Genomic DNA, 20,075 nt, shown 5'->3' on the forward strand with positions numbered 1-20,075 from the left:
CCACCATCTGATTTCAACTTCATGAGAGAATGGAACAGACTGTCCAGCTGAGCTGCTCCTGAATTCCTGACCCACAGAAACCCTGAGAGATACTACATGGTTATTTTTGTTTTAAACCACTAAGTGTTGGGGTCATTTTCTGGCAGCCACAGTAACTGGAACACTGATGAAAGGTGGGGGTAAGGGCATGTAGACAGCAGTGTTCTGGACAGAGAAAGCAGCATATGCAAAGGTCCTGAGGTGAGAAGGAGGTGCTACAAGGAAGGTACAGAGGTTGGCAGGGCCATCTCCCAGGCTTTCCAGAAGTGTTCTTTTGATTCTACCTGCATTTCTCCTGTGAACAGACAATCCTATTTGCTCTTCTGTGCAGAGAGGCATTCTGTGTTAGTGCAATTATGGGGCCCATGTCTATTTAATTAAGCTCTAGGGAGTGGTAGAAATTAACATTCATTCTTTCTTTCAATCAATAGGATTAAACGCATTGCCCGTGCCAGGAGTTTCTCTTGTCATATTGGTGCCCACGAGGAGGTGTTAATGCTCCCTCCAGTGCACAGATGAAGAGGCTGAGGCTGAGGGGCAGGCGTCCTCACACACTGCCTTGACAGGTACGTGGGAGGAAGTGGGATGGGCTCTGGGGCCAGCATGGCTGTCGAGCCTGCCCACCTTTGCCACTTCCGGGTCAAGCCCCTCCAGGCTGTGTGGCTTTGGACAATTCACTTTCCTTCTCTGGGTTTCAGTTTTCTCCTCTGTAAAATGGGGAGGCTAATAATGCTGGCCTTACTGAGATTATCTCGAGGCTCAACCTACACAATCTTAATGATAGCTGCCCTTACTCTGGGCTCATCTGCGCCCAGCACTGTGATTAAACTCCTGACTTACATTAACATTCTTCTTTCTTGCAAGGGCAGAGGTGGTGTGACCCCCTTTACAGTGGAGACAGTGGAGGCAGAGGTGGGCAAGCAGGGCTCAGTGAATGCTGGTGGCTGATGACCAGCTGCCTTTCCTTTTCCTGCCAAAGCCTCACACACCTGGTTTCATGTTCTCAGTCCCCCGGATGAGCCCCTACTTTGCTGCTGTCCCAAGCGGCCTGCCCATTTCAAAACGCCATCAGGATTTGGGAAGACAAAGGGAAAAAAACAATACCAAACAGCCGGATAAGCCCCCACTCTGGGAAAACAAGCAGAGAAAGCCAGAAGGCAGCCCACACAGGAAGGGCCCAACCAACTCCTGGGCACCTTCTGTCCAGCAACCAGGTCCCCCAAGGACAAATCCTTGCCCCTGTGGTGTTTACGTTCCAGCAGGGTGGGGGAGGGGAGGTACATAATAACTGAGGACAACAACAACCAAAAACATTTATTTAGCGCTCACCTTGTGACAGTATTGCTGTAACTCAATTTTCACATCCTGTGAAGTGCATGGTATTATTTCTCTCTGTTCACCAAGAGGAAATGGAAGCACAGAGAGGTTAAGCGACTTGCCCGAAGTCACACAGCTGATAAGTGGTGGAGCCAAGATTTGAATCAGTAAACAAGTTAACAAGTAAATCAAAAATTCCTCAGTCCCCACGAGCAGAACTCATATACATTCCTCATGCAAGAGATGGGATTTACCCAGCTTACACACCAGGGTATGGAAGCCGAGAGAGGTGAAGTTGCCCACCCAAGGTCTCAGGGCCAGTAGTTGGGGCAGGAGGATTTAGAGCCAGCTGCCGCTAACTCGGGCACTGCTGCACCCCAAGCTCTTCTCCCCAAAATCTACTGCCCCAAGACAGGACAATCTCTCATTACTGTCACAACAACGGAGCCAGGGCCACCTTAAGGCCCAATGTCCCTCCAGGCCCTGAGGGAGAAAGGAGGATGGGAGCCGCTCTGGCTGGGGCGCCCACTTCCCTGTCTTTGCAAGGATGTTCTCTGTCTCTAGAAACAGATTGAACTGGCTGCCTCCTCCCCAGCCTCACCCATCTGCCCCCCTCCCCTTTGCTCCCTGTAAGGTCACTTCACTGTGTTCCAAGGCTAACTGGGAATCAAAGGGGGGAAGGTGGAGCGGGGAGAGAAGGGGAAGGCGTTGGGGGCTGAAATTTGAGATCCCAGCCTCCCTGTGGGGGGAGGTTGGAGAGAGAGACACAGAGAGACAGAGACAGGAAGAGAGAATTCAGTTGCCTTTGGTTTTCCAAAGAGGGCAGCTTGGGGGTTTGTGTGTGCGCGTTGTTTTCTTTCCTCCGCTCAGGCAGGGAGGCCAGGCCTCCCCTGGATAATCCAAGGACTCAGAGGCGAGGCAGGCAAGACAGTGCAGGGACACGACAGTGTGCGGACAAGAGTGAGGAGGCAGGAAGGGAAGGGGGGAAGAAAAGAGGTGAGGGGGTGTCTGGGGCGGGAGCCTGAGGCGGTGGGAGGAAGCAGAGCAGCTGTGGTATTCGGAGCAAGTATAAATAGCCGCCGGGACGGAGCTTTGGCCAAACAGGGCTTTGCAGCTGCAGCGGCTGTGCAGGCGGGACTGGCCACTGTTGGCCACGGTGGGTGCAAACTGGGCAGGGAGACAGGCGGTGGACAGGCACGGCCCCTGGGCTCTGACCTGACACCCCTCGCCATCACATTTCTGGATGCCTTCTCGGCCAGCCATGCTGCTGAGTGGCCTCCTCCTCATTGTGGCCACCACGACTGTGGCCCAGCGGAGGGGGCAGGAGGCCGGCGGGCGCCGCCGGGCACACCGAGTCCAGCATGGCCAGTGCAGCTACACCTTCGTGCTGCCCGAGCCTGAGCCCTGCCCGCCCGAGCCCGAGGCCTTCGGGGGCTCCAACAGCCTCCAGAGGGACTCCCCGGCAGCCGCACTGAACCTAGGGGACTGGCCGACCCAGCGGGTACGACAGCTGGAAAAAATGCTAGAGAACAACACACAGTGGCTGCAGAAGGTAAGGGCTGGGCCTGCAGGAGGGTGGTGCGCAGCGAGCAGCAGGTGAAACATCTACCCCAGAGGCCTGCCCTGGACACAGATGGCCAGGCTGATAGGTCCTTTGTCTCCGAATTGTACGGGTTGGGATGATGAGGCCCAGAAAGAGAGGAGCCTGAGGCCACACAGCAAGACTGGGCAGCGTCAGAGCTGGAAACCTGACTCCCTAACTGCCATTCATTCATTCATCCGATTAAGGGCCAGGCCCATCCTAGGCGCTGGGGATACAACAGTAAACAGAACCGTACATCCCTGTCTGGACTAGTGGAAGAAAGAGGCAATAAAGAGATGAACAATAAATATCTATTCTGTCAGATGGTGAAGCAAAATGAAAAAGGGAAAAAGGCAAGGAATGACCAGAGGTGACTATTTGAGGTCAGATAATCCGAGAGGACTTCTCAGAGGAGGTGACGTTTGAGCCCAGAGAACAAGCAAAGTGATGAGGCAACCCAGGAAGGTATCTGGTGGGAGGGCATTCCTGGCAAAGGGATCAGTAAGTACAAAGACTGTGTGGTGGGAATGTAGTTGGGTTACCTGGGGAACAGCAGGGTGGCCAGTGTGGCTGGAGCAGAAAGGAGGAGGACAGAGGGGTGAGGGACAAAATCCGAGAGATGAGGGGAGGGCAGACCATGTTGGGCCTTGGAGTCCACTGGGAAGGATTTTGGCTCTTTCTCTGAGCATCACGAGAGCCATTGCAGGGTTTTGAGCAGGTGAGAAACACCTGATTTAGTCTTAACAGAACAGACTGTAGGAGAAGATTCGATGCTGGGAGCCCAAAGAAGAGACCACTGCAGCCACCAGGCAAGAAGTGATGGAGGTGTGGAGCAGAACAGAGCTGGGGGAGGGGGTGTGGCCGTCAGGTTCTAGTATATTCTGAAGAGGGCGTGAATGGGCTCTGCTGACGAATTGAATATGGCGTGGCAGAGATCGAGGAGTTGAGGACCCCACTGCCATTTTGGCCCAAGGCCAGGGCCACTCTAGGGTCTCCTGTCCTCATACTTTCAGCAGACACTCTGAGCACCCTCCATGTGCCAGGCCCTAGGCAAGACACAAGTACAGAGGTGAACGAGGCAGGTTTGGCCCTGGGTGGGGTGGGGGCGGAAAAGGCATCCTGTGATGTCCAAGATGGGGAGCAGTCCCTCCGTACCCATGGTTTCCAAATCTTTCAGATCATTTGCCCGATCAGCAAACAATGCTTCGCTCCCCCAGTACAGGCATATTTATTTAGAATTTACGCACGTGCACCCATATTAATATAATATGTACAGGGTATGAGACAAATGAAAATGGAACTTTAAGAAGATAAGATATGGGGCTTCCCTGGTGGCGCAGTGGTTGAGAGTCCGCCTGCCGATGCAGGGGACGCGGGTTCGTGCCCTGGTCCGGGAGGATCCCACATGCCGCGGAGCGGCTGGGCCCGTGGGCCATGGCCACTGGGCCTGTGCGTCCGGAGCCTGTGCTCCTCAACGGGAGAGGCCACAACAGTGAGAGGCCCGCGTACTGCAAAAAAAAAGAAAAAAGAAGAAGATAAGATATGACATCATGTAAACTGAAGTTCTGGTGGTTTCCTCCTGTTTTCCAAAGGATTGCCTTCTGCATACCCTGGGTTGGTCCATCCCCCAGGTGGAGAGGTGGCTCTATATGTATCTAGTCAAGCTGATTTATGCACACACTCAAATACACACTTAACTTCCTGTTTCATTCCTGCCCTGGCCATCTATCTCCCTAGCCCCCCACTCACCATCTTCCCATAGTCCCTGCCTTTTTGCCCTCTACCCCTCCTGCCCTGCAGCACTTCCAGCTGCCACCATCCCACCCCTGGATTCCCCTTCAAGGGAGCTCTTGGCCTCATATACCAGAGCCCAACCCAGGGGGCTCCATGCTGCCTTGAAATCTGTGTGTGTCTCTTCAGGCAGCTGTTTCCAGTCCCATAAGTGTCGTGCCAAACCTCACCTCCTCCTCAGGCCTCCATCTTCACCCCCTGTCCATCATCTCACCAGACCATGGACCCCCTACTTCAAAGAGAAATGGGGCCTGCCCCACACTTGCAGATTCACCCGTGCACCCACCAGTCCCCAGGGTCTTTCTCTGGCTCAGAGGGAAGTGTTCCTCCATGAGCCAAGGCCACTCTTCCCTACCTGCAGGTTCCATCCCTTGCAGCCCCTCAACCTCCTCAAACCAACCATGCCCTCCTGTGCCTCTAACAGCACCTCCCTCTCTGCTGTTCCTTCCCCTCAGTCTTTAATTGCATCCAAGTATCTCCCATGTTAAAAAAGAAAGAGAATGCAGAGAATGAGGAGGAAGGAGAACAAGCCCCTTCTCCAACCCCCACACCCTCTGACGTCTGGCCTGTCTCTCAGAAATCCACAAGCTCTGCCTCCACTTCCTCCTCCACTCTCTCCTTTCCCTAAGCAGCCTCCCACTTCCCACTTCCCACTTCCCACTTCCAATGGCCACGGCTCAGTCTTCATCTTACTTGACTTCTTGGCAAATTTAATATTGCTGACCAATATCATCCTTCTAGAAAGAGTCTCCATCAGCCAGTCCTCAGCTGCTACTCCGACTACTTTCCGTACCTCCACCCAGGACCAGCCACCTCCATCTCCTACCTGTATGGTCGTCATGGCCGCTGCCCTGGGCTCCATTTCCACCCTGACCCCCATAGTTCATTCTGCACTCAGCAGACAGAGGGATCCCGTTAAAACCTAAGCTAGATCCTCTCCTCAAAACCCTCCTGGGACTCCCATTCTCTTTAGTTATTCTCTTATTGAGCAAAAATCCTTACAGCCTGGAACACCCCTCACCCAGACACTTCAGTGGCTCACTCCTGACCCACCTCAGGTCTAGTGCTTAAATGTCACCTCCTCAGAAAGGCCCTGCCTGTCCCCCCCATTTAAAATAGCCACAATCCTTCTGCCACTCTCTATCCCTTTACTCAGCTTTGGTTTTCTCCCTTAACACCTACAACCACTTGTTCTTAAAAGCATTCCTTTTGGTCTGTGAGCCCCAAGAAGGGAGGAGCCATGTCTGTTTTGTTCACTACTGGGTTCCCAAGGCCTAGAACAGTGCCTGGCACATAGTAGGTGCTCAATACATGTCTGTTGAATGGATGAATGCATGGATGCACAACGGTCCTCCAATCTCTCAGGCCACTCCTGCTCCTTTCCCCACCCTGAAATGTTGGTGTTTCCCAGGACACAGTCTCCATTCTTTGCTTCCTCTCACACTTCGTGGCACAATCCACAGGGCTGCCCCTGTCACTTCCAGCAGCACCGTCTCCAACCTGCCCCCCAGTGACACCAAACCAACATCTGATGGGCTCCTGATCTCCTCTCCGAGGGCTCACAGTATCTCAACTCCAAAGCTGCCTGAAACTCAGCTCTTCCCTCCCCTGCCCCCCTGTCCTGTTGAAGACATTACCACCCAGCCAGTAGGTCATCTATGGCCCTGGGGAGTCCTTCACCCCCAACTCACCCCCAGGCAGCAGGTCCCATCCATCCTGTTGCCTCAGCTTCTCAGGCCATCCTCCTGTCTTCCTGGCCACTGCCCTGGCTCAGGCCTTGTCACCTCTCCTGTGGACACTTCTCTCACCTCTCACCTGCTTGTTCTCCTCCAGGTCTCACGCTCTCATCCATCTTTGACTCCCCTGGGTGTCTAGTGCTTGGATAACATTGGCTGAGCCAAATGATGGATTTAAACCAACGGTTTTCAGGTTAGGCGGTCACTCTCCTCTCTATCTGGCAGTGGAGTGTCCTCTCCAGGTATCTGTCCACGTATCCTGATAATCCCAGGCAGGGGTCACCATGGAACACCATGGGGCTAAAGAGTACTGATGTGGGAATCAGGTGGACCTGAGTTCACATCCCGGCCCCAGCACTTACTTGCCACGTGGCTGTTGATAAGCAAGGCTCAGTTTTCCCTTCTGCAAAGTGGAGAGAAGAACAGTATGTTAAGGGGTGGCTGGGAGGACCAGTGAGACCACTCAAGCACCCCTCACAGCCTGCTGCCCGGCTACAACATATGAAGACGTGGGGTAGCTCACCTGGGCAAGGATACAGTAGCTCGGTAGGCTTTTACTCCATTCAACATTATCTCTATTTGGAGCTCTGCACCACTGGGTGGGGGAAGCTCAATCCTTGTCAAGTCAGTCCAAGGGTGGCAGGTAACCTTGGGGCAGGGAGTGTCACTTGTCCGTGCTGGTATTCTCGGGGCTCCCCAATCCTGCCTGGTCTCTGTTGGGGTCCAAGCAGAGGTTTGTTGTGCCATCTCCCGGGTACCCTTGGGTTGAGTGCCCCCTTCATGCCCTTTGGTCTTTGGGTTACTGCCAGGTCACCCTGTGCCGGTGGAGCCTGCCACAAGGTCAGACCCACTGGCAGTCACTTTCCTCCGGATCCTGTCACCTCCTGGGCAGCAGCACAGCCTGGAATGTGAGAGCCCCAGATCTGGAGCCCAGCTTCTGGGATTCGGGACCCCTTCTGCCCCTTTCTGACTGTGTGACTTGAGGCAAGTTGCTTCACCTCACTGAGCCTCAGTTTCCTCACCTATAAAATGTGGTGACAACATTATCTACCTTTATGAATATTTAATGAGATGATGCATATGAAGTCCTTTGCCCGGCACCAGGCGTACAGTAAATTCTCAATCGATGTTGGCTGTTTCTATTAGGAGTTCTCCCTGGAAAGAAACACAAATCCTGCAATTCTTGAGTTCTTCCTCTCCCAGATGAGACATGTGGCCCCTGGCTCAGAGATACAAGGCCCCTGAACAGTCATCTCTCTCCCCCTGGTCAGGGATGCTTGCTACCTTCTGTGACCATGACCTGCCCCTGGCTCTTCTCTTGTGTATTCTCTTGGTCTGGGCTTATCTTACAGTATTTGAAATTTGAGGGCCTCTTTTTGGCTTCTGCTGTAATCTCCCAGAAGAGAAAAAAAATGAGTTACAAAATATTCTCATCACCATCGCCATCAGGGATGACCAGGGATGACTGGGGAGGGCTGGCCTCCCAGACTGAGCTCTCAGCAAGACTCGTTCAGCTGGGACGGCACAGGGAAGAGCCTCCCTGTTGCAAGCTCGCCATAGCCGATACCTGCTCAGCCGATGCCCCCAACCCCTCTCCCTGTTCCCAGTATACAGGCGAGCAAACTGAGGCCAGAGAGGGGAAGGAACTTGCCGGAATGGCACAGCAGCGAGACCCAAAGTCCAGCTTCCTTCTCCAACTCTGCAGGGTGTCAACGAGGTGGAGGAAGCCCGATCTGAGACAATGGGGTGCTCCCTTCTGCCTCAGAGTTCCCAAATCCCCAACACCTACTCTCTTCTTGCAGCGCTCTGCTGTGGTGTCCTCCTGCCTACGCTCAGGGGCCACGGGGGTGCCCCACCCCCGCTCCCTCTCCCCCATCCCCACTCCCCTGCAGGCACCCCTCCCCTCTCTTCCTTCTACTAGTCTCCTCTTCCTCTTCCCTCTCCGTCCTCCTGGAACCTCTGCCCGATGACTCATGTCTGGAGCCGGCTATCAGCTCAGTGGGATGCACATCAGCTCTTGGCTCTGCTCCACCACTTCATCTGGGTGAAGAGCTGCAGCAGGAATGTTGGGGGGACAGGGGTGGGTGGGACAGAGCCAGCTGGAGAGCAGGCTTCCCTCGCTGGGCCGTGCGGACCAGTGGTTAGCGCCTGGCTCCTGAGTCCACCTCAGATTAGCCCTGGGAGCCTCAGCTGCAAGATGGAGAGTGAAAGGTCCTACTCCTGACATTGGATGTAGGGTCAAGAGAGGCAGCGTCCAGAAAGCATCTACCCATAGCAGGTGCTCGATAAAGCCCCACTCTTGTCCTGTCATGCCCTCAGCGCCCCAGGCCTCCCAGCCAGGAAGTGCCATACTTGGCCCTCTCCCGTACCCCCCAAGGAGACCCGTTCCTTCACATGAGGGGCGTGAGGAAACGCAAGTCCCCAGGCTCCCGTCCCACCCCCAGCACCTGAGGGTAGCAAAGCTTCTGCTGAGAGCGGGGCAGACTCTGAACCCGGAAACCGTGGAGCCCTCCACTTTCTTACCTGTACCGAGAACTGCTGGCCCTCTCTGCCGATCTCTCTGTGTGTCTCTGCCTCTCTCTGTCTCTGTGTCTGTCTGCCTCTTGTCCTAGGGCTCTCACAGTGGCCTGACTCGCTTTCTCTAACTCCGTGGGTGCCTCTGTCACTCTTATTCTCTCTCCTGTCTGGCTGGCATCTACCTGAGTCTCTCCCAGTCTCTTGCTCTGGTTTCCCCTCACCCCCAGGCCATCCATCCCTCCTGCCTCTACCTCCCCGGTGTCCACATGCTCTGTCCACACTGGAGGACCCAGGACACACTGGCCCGATGGCTAGCACCCCACCCCTTAGCCAGGCTCAGCTGGGGCCTCTTTCTCTTCCCCTTCTGCACCCAAAGCCAAGCAGGGAAGGGTCAGAGGCTGGGCAGGAGCCCCCCAGCCTCTGCTGTTCGCTCCAGGTCCCTGACGTCAAACCTCAGAATAACTCGGTCCCTCGGCCCAGCGGTCGCGAGGCCTTGCCTGGCTGAACGAGGATCGAAAGTGCATCCAGCGGGAGCTCAGCGTGGGGTCCTGGCCCAGCCCAAGATCCTCCCAAACTGGCCGGGGCTCCCGGCTGCCCTGGCCTCCCCAGGCTGCCCGTAAATTCTTGGCATTTTCAGCCTTCGGTTATCCAAACAAGAAATGAATCTTGGTTGCCGAACAAAATGTCTTGAGGTTTGATTTCCTAACCTCACGGTTGGCTCCTCTAAAGTGTTTGGGGCTGGGGAAGGGGGTGGGGAGAACAGCATCTACTTCTTGGAAGAATGGGGTTATTGTTCCAAGGAGGGAACCTAGAAACGGATTGCACAGATGCCCTGGGCGTAGGGATGACCAGGGAGCAGAGGCAGTGTAGCCCCTCATGCAGGATTCCCCAAAGGAGCAGGCCATCCCATACGGGCAGCTTCTGGCTCTCTCCTCCCGGGCCCCAGAGCTTGGCCTGGCTGGGATACACACAGACCCCTTCCCCTTCACTCCTTGGGCAGGAAATGTGAGAAAACAGGCCCCAGGTCTGCCCCTCAGCCTGAAGCTCTGCCCGGACTCTGGCCTCTGAGCATTTGCTTAACCCCAGAGTCAGCTCTGAAATGTCTGGAATGGAGCCTGAGTCAGGGGTCATGTCCCAGGGGGGCCACCGACCAGCTGTGGGCCCTGGGGAAGCCACCTGCATCAAGTAATTCCTCTGCAAAGTGGAATTTAAAATCCTGCCTCCCAGCGAGAGGGTAAGATAAAGAAATAGAACAGGAGTTATGGCCAGCGTTTATGGAACACTTCCTGTGTGCCAGACACTGTCCTATGTGCCTTGCGAGAATTATTGCACTGAATTGTCACAATGAGCCTAAGACTGTTTGCCCATTAACAGATGAGGAAACTGAGGCACCAAGAGGTGAGGTGACTTGCCCAAGGTCACAAGACCAGGAAGGGTGAGGTCAGGTTCACACTCAGGCTGTCTGATGCCAGAAACCACGCTCTCAACACAATAAACAAGACATGTCCATTGTGACCTGGCCCCTGGGTACCCAACTGGGGCCTGGGGAACAGAGAGGCCCTCGGCCATCACAGGGAAAACTCACAGGTGCTAGATTTTCCCCTTCTCCCAGGAGGCCCTCAGCCAAAGAGAACTTCTCTAGGGCTCTTTTGCCAGAGTAAATTCAGCTAGCACCTCAGCCATCAGGGGCAGCCCTTGAAAGCTGAGGGAACCCTGAACTTCCATCTAGGCGTCATCACTGTCACAACCTCCATCCTCGGCCCAGGGCCTGGGGTAAATCCCACAGAGACTGAGCGTGGGCCTTGGGGCTCCACTGACTCAATTTGAATCACATCTCTACTGTTTGCTGGGTGTGCGTTCTCAATCACTTTGCCAGTCTGTGCCTCAGCTTTCTTGTCTGTGAAACAAGGACACTAGTAGAAGCCACTTTGCAGGTTGCCGTGGAGATTAAATGAATTAATATACATGCAGGGCTGAAGACAGTGCCTGGCATAGAGTCAGAGCCCAGGGAAGCCAGCTGTTGAAAACATGCTTGGGATGCTCGGCACAGGAGGGCAATCGATCTTGGAGTCAGCGCAGGAACCCAACCAACTTCTCTGTGTCCCGCCTTGTGTGATCTTGGGAAAGTCCCTTTTTCTCCTCCCTGGGCCTCAGTTTCCTCATCTGCCAAGTGGGGAGCATGAAAACAAGTACCTCAGGTGAGGACAAAATGAAGTAAAGCATGCAGAGATCTGGTGGGGCCTGCAGGCTAGGAGGTGACTGGGTACTCTTGTAGCTGAAAGAAAAACGGCTTCCTTTGGACAGAGGAACGGAGCCTCAGAAGCTCATGCTGGCGGAGCCTTGTGGCCCTTTACTCCCGACTCCAGTCCAACACTCGTTGGTCTACCAAGTAGGGCTGAAGGATGGAAGGTGACTCCCAAGCAGCTGACGGGAACCCCCATATGAAAGTTCTGCAGAGACTGTAAATGGGTCCCCCAGGCACAGAGATGAGCTAGGGAGAGGCTGTAAATAAAGCGGCCGGGGTCATGCTGACCTAGGGTCCAGCTTCAGCTCTACCTCCCAGCAGCCCAGTTGTTTCTCTCAGCTTTTGACGAATTTTCAGCGTTAAAAAAATTGGGAAATATGGAAGTGTGTAAAGACAGAGGGAAAAAAATCACCCAATCCCCTGATCATCTCCTGGTTAGTTTCCTCGCTGTTCATTCTATGCATTTGTAATTTTTACTGAGATGCTTTAGATGTATGAAAAGGTAGAGAGAAAAATCAGATGAAATTTCTTGTCCCCACAACCCAGCTTAAGAAACAAAGCCTTACCAACCTACTTAAGCCCCTCACCCTCTCCTGCCTCCTTCCCCCACCAGAGATGGCTACTGTGAGTTCTGTGTTGATGACCTCCTACTCCAGGTCCCTCCCTAACAGATGTATATTTGTTTCCTGTATAAGCGGTCACACTGTCTATCTCTTTCTACAATTTGCTTTTGTTCACTCGACCTTGTGTCTGTGAGATTTATAGCTCTGCAAGTGTGGGGAAAGCCTGAGTCACAGTTTTTCCGTCTGTAAACTGGGGACAACGGCGAGCACATGCCTGAGTTTGCCGTGAGGCCCAGATAACTAGCGCATGCGGAGGTCCGGGAGCGTGTCTGGCGCTGGGTCTGCTTGCAGGGAAGTGGGAGATGCCGTTATTGCTTCTTCTCTCTTCTGGGGTGAATGCGTTGCTGTGGCTCCTCCACAAACAGGACTGTCTCTGTGCCAGGCACTATCACACGTGTTTTACAAACATTGACTCATTGAACCTCACGAGAGCCTAAAAGGTGAGGACTGTTATGATCCCCATTTACTGTGGGGACACTGAGGCCCAGAGAGTTCACACATCTAGGAAGTGAGGGAGGTAGGCTTGAACCCAGGCAAGCTGGCTCCAGACCTCACGCTCTTAATCACTACACTGACTGAGTACACTGATCCTGGGTGGGGGAATGACTCGACTACATTCACCCCAGGGTCATCGGCAGGGACAATCTTGTGGTGACAGGACACACAGCATGTCAGAAACCTTATGAAAAATCCATGCGTCCTTACAGTTCTGAAGCTCTGGGCTTATGTGCAGACATACAGGCCTGCACACATGCACACATGCACCGTTCTGAACTTAATTTGCCAGGTAGAGTGTTCATTCCTCCATGCACTTCATCATCCCCTCCACTGATGTTTACTGCAAGCTTACACGCTAAGTGCAGGTGATGGGGATTCAGAGTAAGCAAGGAAGACTCGGTCTTTCCCCTCTGGGAGCAGAGGAAGAGACACTAACCTAGTAATTTCTCATGTGTAATGATAAACCATGATACATGCTGTGAGGGAGGGGCTCACCTGTCCTAGGAGTGGATAATAGGGGGCCCAACCTTGATGGAGGAAGGACAGAGGACAGAGCTGAGATGTAAAGAGTGGATTAGCAGTTCCTAGGCAAGGAAGAGAAGGGGAAGACGTTCCAAGCACAGGGAATGGCAAGTGCAAAGGCCCTGAGGTGGAATGGAGCAAAAGGATTTTGAAGGAGCGAAAAATGTTTGGTGTGGCTGTAACCCAGAGAGTCAGCAGAGTATGGCCAAGATGAGACCAGCGTGTTCATCAGGGCCCAGACCCAACCTCCCCGGGCCTGACCCTGCTCTCAAGGCTTTCGGGTGCTGGAAACTGATGTGGCCACTTTCTGTCCTGCCCCCAGTGATGGGCAGTGGCAATGGACATCTGGACCTGCTCCTCCCCTCTTTGCCTGACCCTGGTCCTATCCCTGTCACCCTGTCTTCAATATCAGCCTTGCCCACCAGAGATGGGGGATGGGGGGATGGGTGAGGGAAAGAGCTTAGCCATTGGATTCAAATCCTCATTTACCAGCTGTGGGTAATGCTTGGTCTCTCTGGGCCTCAGTTTACTCATTTGTCAAGGGTGGGGCAATCTCTCCTTTCCTCCAGGCTGCTGGGGATCAGAGTTATACACCAGAGTTGCGCAGGCAGGAAAACCTGTTGCCGCATGGGGAGATACCCCAGCAATGCCTCCTTTCATCTAGAACACACTTGACTCCATTCCCCCAGGTGGAGCTGGGGCTGGGAGGGGAGCTGGGGTTACTGTCACATGATCACTTCAGTCAAGCCAGCTTTGAAGTGCAGCCTGGGAGAGTTACTCCCAGACAGCCTGGATTTGCCCTTGATGAGCTGTCTGTCCTTGGACAAGTTGCTTAACTTCTATGTGCCTCATCTGTAAAATGGGTTGATAGCATCTCCTACCACAGAGGATGGGATTTAATATACATAGAGGTTAGAACGGTGTCCAGCACATAACAAGCACTAAGTAGACACTTGCCAAGCAAAATGGACACACCACCCCACTCTGTGTAAGGGCTGATGCACAGGTGGCAGGGAGGTGAGTGACTGCAAGAAATGTGCTTCTTCACTTCCTCTTGATCAAACTCCCAATTCCTACACTTGGGAGAATAAGGAAGCCTCATCCACTGGGCCTCATTGTAGACAATCCTTCCAAGATCAAGGTTTAGATACAGACAACCACAAAGGGATAGCTGAACCTGAGGCCAGAGCCCTGGCAGCTCCTTCCCAGCTTATGAGAGGCACCCACATCCAGGTGGCAGAGGCACCCACGCCAGCCCCTCTGCAAGGAGGAATCAGTGAGCCCCATTTTCTGATGAGGACGCTGAGGCTCAGAGAAGCTCCCTCACTGGCTCAGAAAGCAAACACCAAAGCTGTGATTGGACCAGCGCCTGACTCTCAGCGCCACGCACCAGGCCCACACTGGACTCAGCGCTCCAGCTGGAAGGTTGGCGGAGCCGGGCCTGTGCCGGGAATCGCAGCTTGAGCTGAGAGTTGAAAAGCGCATTCCTCCTCAACAGCCCGCTGGTCCCTGACGCTCTCCACTCCTGGCTCCCTGCCCACTCACTCTGCTTACTCTGAGCCCTGACCCAGAAGAAAAGCAACAGAATCTCCTGCAGGGAGGAAAATAGCCTAGGAAGTCTGGGCCTGGCGGCTCAGGAAAAACAAGACAACCCCCTCTGCCTTGAGCCAAGGGGTCAGGGCCTGTGTGGGCCCCCGAGGGGACGGGAGGGGCTGGAGCCAGGCAGAGGAGGAGCGGCCAACCTTGGCCGTCAGGCTCACAGCCACAAAGTTCGTTCCATTGGGAAAATGAGGAAACTGAAGCCTGGGGATGACAGGGCAGGATGTGATGGGCCAGACAAAGGGGGCAGGGCCGGCGAGAAAGAGGGTCTAACTTCTGTGACCTCTGCGAAAGCAGTGCAGTAGTTCCGGTCATCTATTGTGTCATAATGCGTCACCCTAAGATGTTCAACAAGTTACAGTAACCACAAACATTTATTATCTCGCACAGTTTCTGAGAGTCAGGAATCGGGAGCCCCTTACCAAGGTAGCTCCAACTCGGGTTTCTTTCCATGCAGTTACACTCAGATGTCAACCGGGGCTGTGGTCATCTGAAGGCTTGACTAAGGCTGGAGGATCAGCCCCTAAGGTGGCCCCAGCACAGGGCCGGGAGGGTGGTACTAGCTGGTGGTGGGAGCCCTCTGTTCCTCTCCAGATGGGTCCCTCCTCAGGGCTGCTTGAGGGTCCTCAGGACATGGGGGCCAGCTTCCCCCCGAGCAAGAGATTCAAGAGGGGGCAAAGCAGAAGCCACAATGTGACGATGTCACCACGGGCTCACCACCAACATCTCTCCAGTGTCCTGTTGGTCACACTGGCTAGTCTGACTACACTGGGGCATGAGTACTGGGAGGGTGATTGGGGCTACCTTGAAGTCTGGCTGCTATAGCAGCCAACTGGAGTGGTGAAGGCTGTGGTCTCAGGAGCCCGAAGGCCTGGGTCCCAAGCCAGCCTCTGCCACTCCCAAGCTGTGAGACTTGGGGGACGGGCTCATCTTCTCTGTGCTTCTTTTCCTCATCTGTGAAATGGGAGTGATGAGACCAAGGACTAAACGGGCTAAGTAAAGCCCTTGGGGCCACACCTGGCACCCCTCCTCAAGCAGGAACCAGCCTTCCCTGGTTACCGCTCTCTCCCCAGTGCCCCGCAAGAGTCCTGGCACTTCTGAATGAGTGTGTTGAACAGACGAATGGGCCCCGAGACTGTGTCAGGTTTCTGGAACATTTCCCCTGCAGATACCACAAGCTGGCTCCCTCCCTTGCCGTGGGCCTCCCTCAGCTCCTGCCCCCTTGCCCTCCAGTCTCTGTGCGGCATTTCTTCCCCTTTTCTTCCTGTCCTTGGACCAGTGGTCTCCCCACACTCTGGCCCTCTGGCCATACCTCTCACGGGGCTCCAGGGGCAGCTGGGGCTGGGTTAGGACGTCCAAACTTATTTCTAGCAGCCAAACAATGATTCAGTGGAAATCCGGTGCTCCTTACATAAAATGGACCTATTTGTTCTTTTTAACAAATAGTTTCTGAGCACCTCTTATGTGCCTGGCACTGTTAGAGGCACAGAGGGCGTGACCATGAACAGGGCAACCCTGCCTCCCGGGGCTGATGTTCCTGTGGGGGGAAGAGACAAATAGGAAATGACCGCAGTGATTTCAGATGCGCGACATGCTGTGAAGAAACCACAGTCGTGGCAGGTGGAGTAGGGCTGGGGTGCAGTTACCTTTGATGGGGTGGCCAGGGAACGCTTCTCAGAGGAGGTGACACTTGTGGGCAGACCTGAAAGTCAGAAGGGAGCTGACAGGAGAAGCTCTGGGAGCTCCTGAGATAGGGGCGTGTGGATGTGTGTTGGAGGATTGGAGTAGGTAACACCCTGGCTCAGGGCCCCTCCTCCAGACGCAGTGTGGGAACCACAGACACAGCCTCTGCCCAGGGCAGTTTGTCCACATCACTAGTGTACACACCCTTAAACTCGGCAGTTCTGGTTTAAGGGATTTATCCCCAAGCAGCCTTGCAAGAGAGCTAATGACAAGTGGACAGGATGTTCCCAGCAGCCCTGGTGTGATGGCAAAAGCCTGGAAATAACCTACAGCCCAGCTGTAAGCAAACGGTGGGAGGCTGTTAAAACAGCAAGGCGAGTCTCCCTGGATGAATCTAGAACAATCTCCAAATTATATTAAGAAAAAAGACGCAGGGTGCAGCACGGTGAACTGACATTTTTATAGACTAAAAGCAGGGGGATATAAGCATACTTACTGCTGGTACATGCTTAGAGTTTCTCTGAGAGGAAACCTGGAAGCCCCTTCAGTGGCCTGTGAGTAGGGGAAACAGGACAGGGCTTATATTACCCATTCGAAAAATTTAAATTAAAATTACAAAAATTTGCGTTTAAATTGAAACACATACACAAAACCGTCAAAGCTCTGACCTTCCAGATGTCCATACGTCTGGCTAGACAGGGCAGTAGCTCCTGTGCGTAACTTCCTACAAGTTACTTTCCCGATTGGGGCCTCAGTTTCCCTGTATGTGAAGTGGGGCTGGGCTGACTGGGCCCTGCATGTCCTCCAGGCTCGCCAGGTCTCTGCTCCTGTATCCCTCCCTGCCTGGGGCCCAGTGCCTGAGGGACCCCTGCTGAAGCCCTTTCTCCTTCCTTAGGCTCTAATCTCTGCCCTTCCTCCCCTGGGGCCAAGGTTCAGCCTGTCCTGCTTCACCCTAATTCCCATCCCAAGACGGGATGCTCAAGAAATAATTTCTGAGTGGAATACATGAATGAAACTCAGAGGGTGAGGGATTAGCTTGAAGAAACACATTTATTATTGTAACACATTTTTAAATGGGACATTTTATAGAACCTTGTGTTGCTAGGTTTGTTTTATATTGAGATATAGTCTCAATATGTGGATACAGTGAAATTCACTCTTTTAATGTACAGTTCCACGAATTTTGACAAATGTATATAGTCATGTAACCACCATCACATGATATAGAATATTGCCAGCACCCCCCAAAATTTCCCCTATGTCCCTTTGCTGTGGATCCCTACCCCCGGGCCCTAGCCCCTGACAACAACAAATTCTGACTTTTCCAGAAAGTCATATAAGTAGAATCCTACAGTATGTAGCCCTTCGAGTCTGGCTCTTTTCATGCAGCGTAATTGGAGATGCCTCCGTGTTGTCGCATCAGTAATTCATTCCTTTTTATTGCTGAGCAGAGTTCATGGGATGAATGGAGCACAGTTATTTACGCATTTACCAGTTGAAGTCTTTTTCATTTAGACCAGGGCCTGTTTCTCCACGGAGGTCCTTCCTCCACCCTTCCAGCTGGTGCCTGAGCCCAGGCTGGGCCCAGCGCCCACCACACAAGCTGACATCAGTCACCAGAGCTGCGGGCTGGCTGAGCGGTGCCCAGATTACCCATCCTAGGGCCCATGAGCATGCGTGGCAAATTGGGTGATGGGCCCCAGCTGTGGGTGGCCTTCGCCCCACCCAACCATTGGCAGCCACAGGACAAGTGGGGGACTAATAAGAGTGCTTAAGGAGCTCCCATTGCTCGAGAGGATCCCAAGCTACCCTGCTCTGCAGACCTGAGGAGTCTTGGAACACAGCCCACCAGCTGGTGACCTTCGGCAAGTCTTCTGGGTCTCAGTTGGACCATCTGCAAATGAGACTCTTTGGGGAGAGGCTTGAGAAGGTCTCATGGCTGGAATAAACTTGCTGTTTGTGTGGAGCAGAAGCTCAGGGCCTGGGAGTCTATATTTTAAACCAGCCTTGTGACACGTGGGATAGTCTGAGAGCAGCCTCAGTATAGCTCTGCTTACCCTTGTGCATATGAATGCACGCTGGGCCGCATGTTAGAGTCCCCAGAGTATTGATAGAGGCATGGCGGGGAGGCTGACCTGTGGGTATGCTGGCAGCCCGGCCCAGGGTTCAGGGAAGTGAACAGATTGGCAACTCACATTAGGATCATAGTGACCAGAACTTGCTAGCGGATTGAGTGCAGTGGGTGACAGAAACAGTCAAGGATGGAGTCTGGGTTTGGGGCTTAAGTACTGAGTGAGGCCATTTACTGTGATGGGAAAGAGGGAGGAGAATGGGGTGGACAGGCAGGGATGGGGTGCTGTGGGAGCTGGGGAATCAAGGGTTATGTGTTGGGTGCTTCTGCCTGAGATGCTTTTGGAAGCCCGGGTGGTGATGGCAAGCTGGTGGGACATTCAGGGGAGAAATCCGGGTGGGATGGAGACCGCGTAGTCAGCACGTAGGGGGATGTGAAAATCCTAGGACCCACTGGAGTGGCAGGACCCTGATGCATCTGGGGCCTTGGGCACTTTGCCATCTGGTCCTGGGTGGAGCTTATGGATCCTTTTTCAGACTACTACTTTTTTGTTTTTTTGGGTTTTTTTGCATTACGCGGGTCTCTCTCGCCGTGGAGCACAGGCTCCAGACGCGCAGGCTCAGCGGCCATGGCTCACGAGCCCAGCCGCTCCGCGGCATGTGGGATCTTCCCGGACCGGGGCGTGAACCCACGTCCCCTGCATTGGAAGGCGGACTCTCAACCACTGCGCCACCAGGGAAGCCCCAGAATATTACATTTAAATGCATAAAATAAAAGCCTAAGGACACCCAGTGATAATGCGATTATAATCAAAACATTAAAAGTTAAATCTGTGCCGTAGCTGTCACATTATCCAGTGGTGGGTTTGAGAATGTCTGTCATTCTGAAGTGATGGTCAGTATCATATTTTAAGATACTGTAACATCGGTGCTGTGATGTGAAAATATTTGTGATTTCTATTGGTAATGAAGTTGTACAATCAACTAACAGTGCTATGATTTGGGGCCTATGCTCATAATTGAAGGAAATACCAAATTTTAATTACAGGTTAGTGAACAGAAATGTAATTTTTCTCTCATCCAAGTTCACGGACCCCCTGAATTCTCTTCACGGGCCCTGTGGTCCCCCATTAAGCACCCTTGACCTAGGGAGAGAACGTAAACACCCTTGACGAGGGCCCAGGATGGGGCTCATGAGAGCTCCCTAAGAAGGCTGAAAAAGGAGGACTCAGAGAGGGGGTGATGGGAGGGGAGGGCAAAGGACGGAGGAGGGGAGAAGGAAAACTCAAGGAGGGTACATCTGGGAAATACTTCCAGAAAAAGGGAGCGGCCATATGGGTTGACTGCTGCTGAGGTGGAGAGTAAGCTGAGGGCATAGAAGTGTCCCCTGACCCTCCCCTGTCAAGGAGGGTTATAACAAGGTGCGTTAAAGAGTGAAGGGGCTCCCTGGGGCTGGGGATAGGTCGGCGGGTGCACAGGATTGAACAATCTGGATTGTATATTTTTCTTGAGTGTGGTAAATACACAGACTTTATTATACTATTCTTTATGCTTTTGTGTGTGTGCATGAAGTACACCATAATAATATTATTAATTTTTTTAAAAGGTGGGGACTTCCTGGTGGTCCAGTGGTTAAGACTCCATGCTTCCACTGCAGGCGGCAAGGGTTCGATCCCTGGTTGGGGAAAAAAGATCCCGCATGCCACAGCCCCAAAATTAATTTCGTTATTTATTTATTAAAAATAAAAAAATTAAAAGGTGAGCGTGGGAATGGAGGTGAAGATGGAGACAACTTGTTCAAGAAGTTTTGTTGTTTGGGGGAGCAGAGAAACTGGAGACACAGATAGAGGGGG

General features: G+C 53.3%; 1 protein-coding gene across 1 annotated transcript in view; it reads left to right on the top strand.

The window, feature by feature from the left end:
- The first annotated feature begins 2,088 nt into the window (after positions 1–2,088).
- The window catches only part of ANGPT4 (angiopoietin 4), a 39,623-nt gene continuing 21,636 nt past the window's right edge, over positions 2,089–20,075 (top strand). The window contains exon 1 of the mRNA XM_024743167.1: positions 2,089–2,908. Within this exon, the coding sequence (XP_024598935.1) occupies positions 2,600–2,908 (309 nt within the window). The 5' untranslated portion in view covers positions 2,089–2,599. The remainder of the gene's footprint in view (positions 2,909–20,075) is intronic.

The sequence above is a fragment of the Neophocaena asiaeorientalis genome, unplaced genomic scaffold, assembly GCF_003031525.2.
Source record: "Neophocaena asiaeorientalis asiaeorientalis breed wild unplaced genomic scaffold, Neophocaena_asiaeorientalis_V1.1 scaffold82, whole genome shotgun sequence".
Taxonomy (NCBI): domain Eukaryota; kingdom Metazoa; phylum Chordata; class Mammalia; order Artiodactyla; family Phocoenidae; genus Neophocaena; species Neophocaena asiaeorientalis.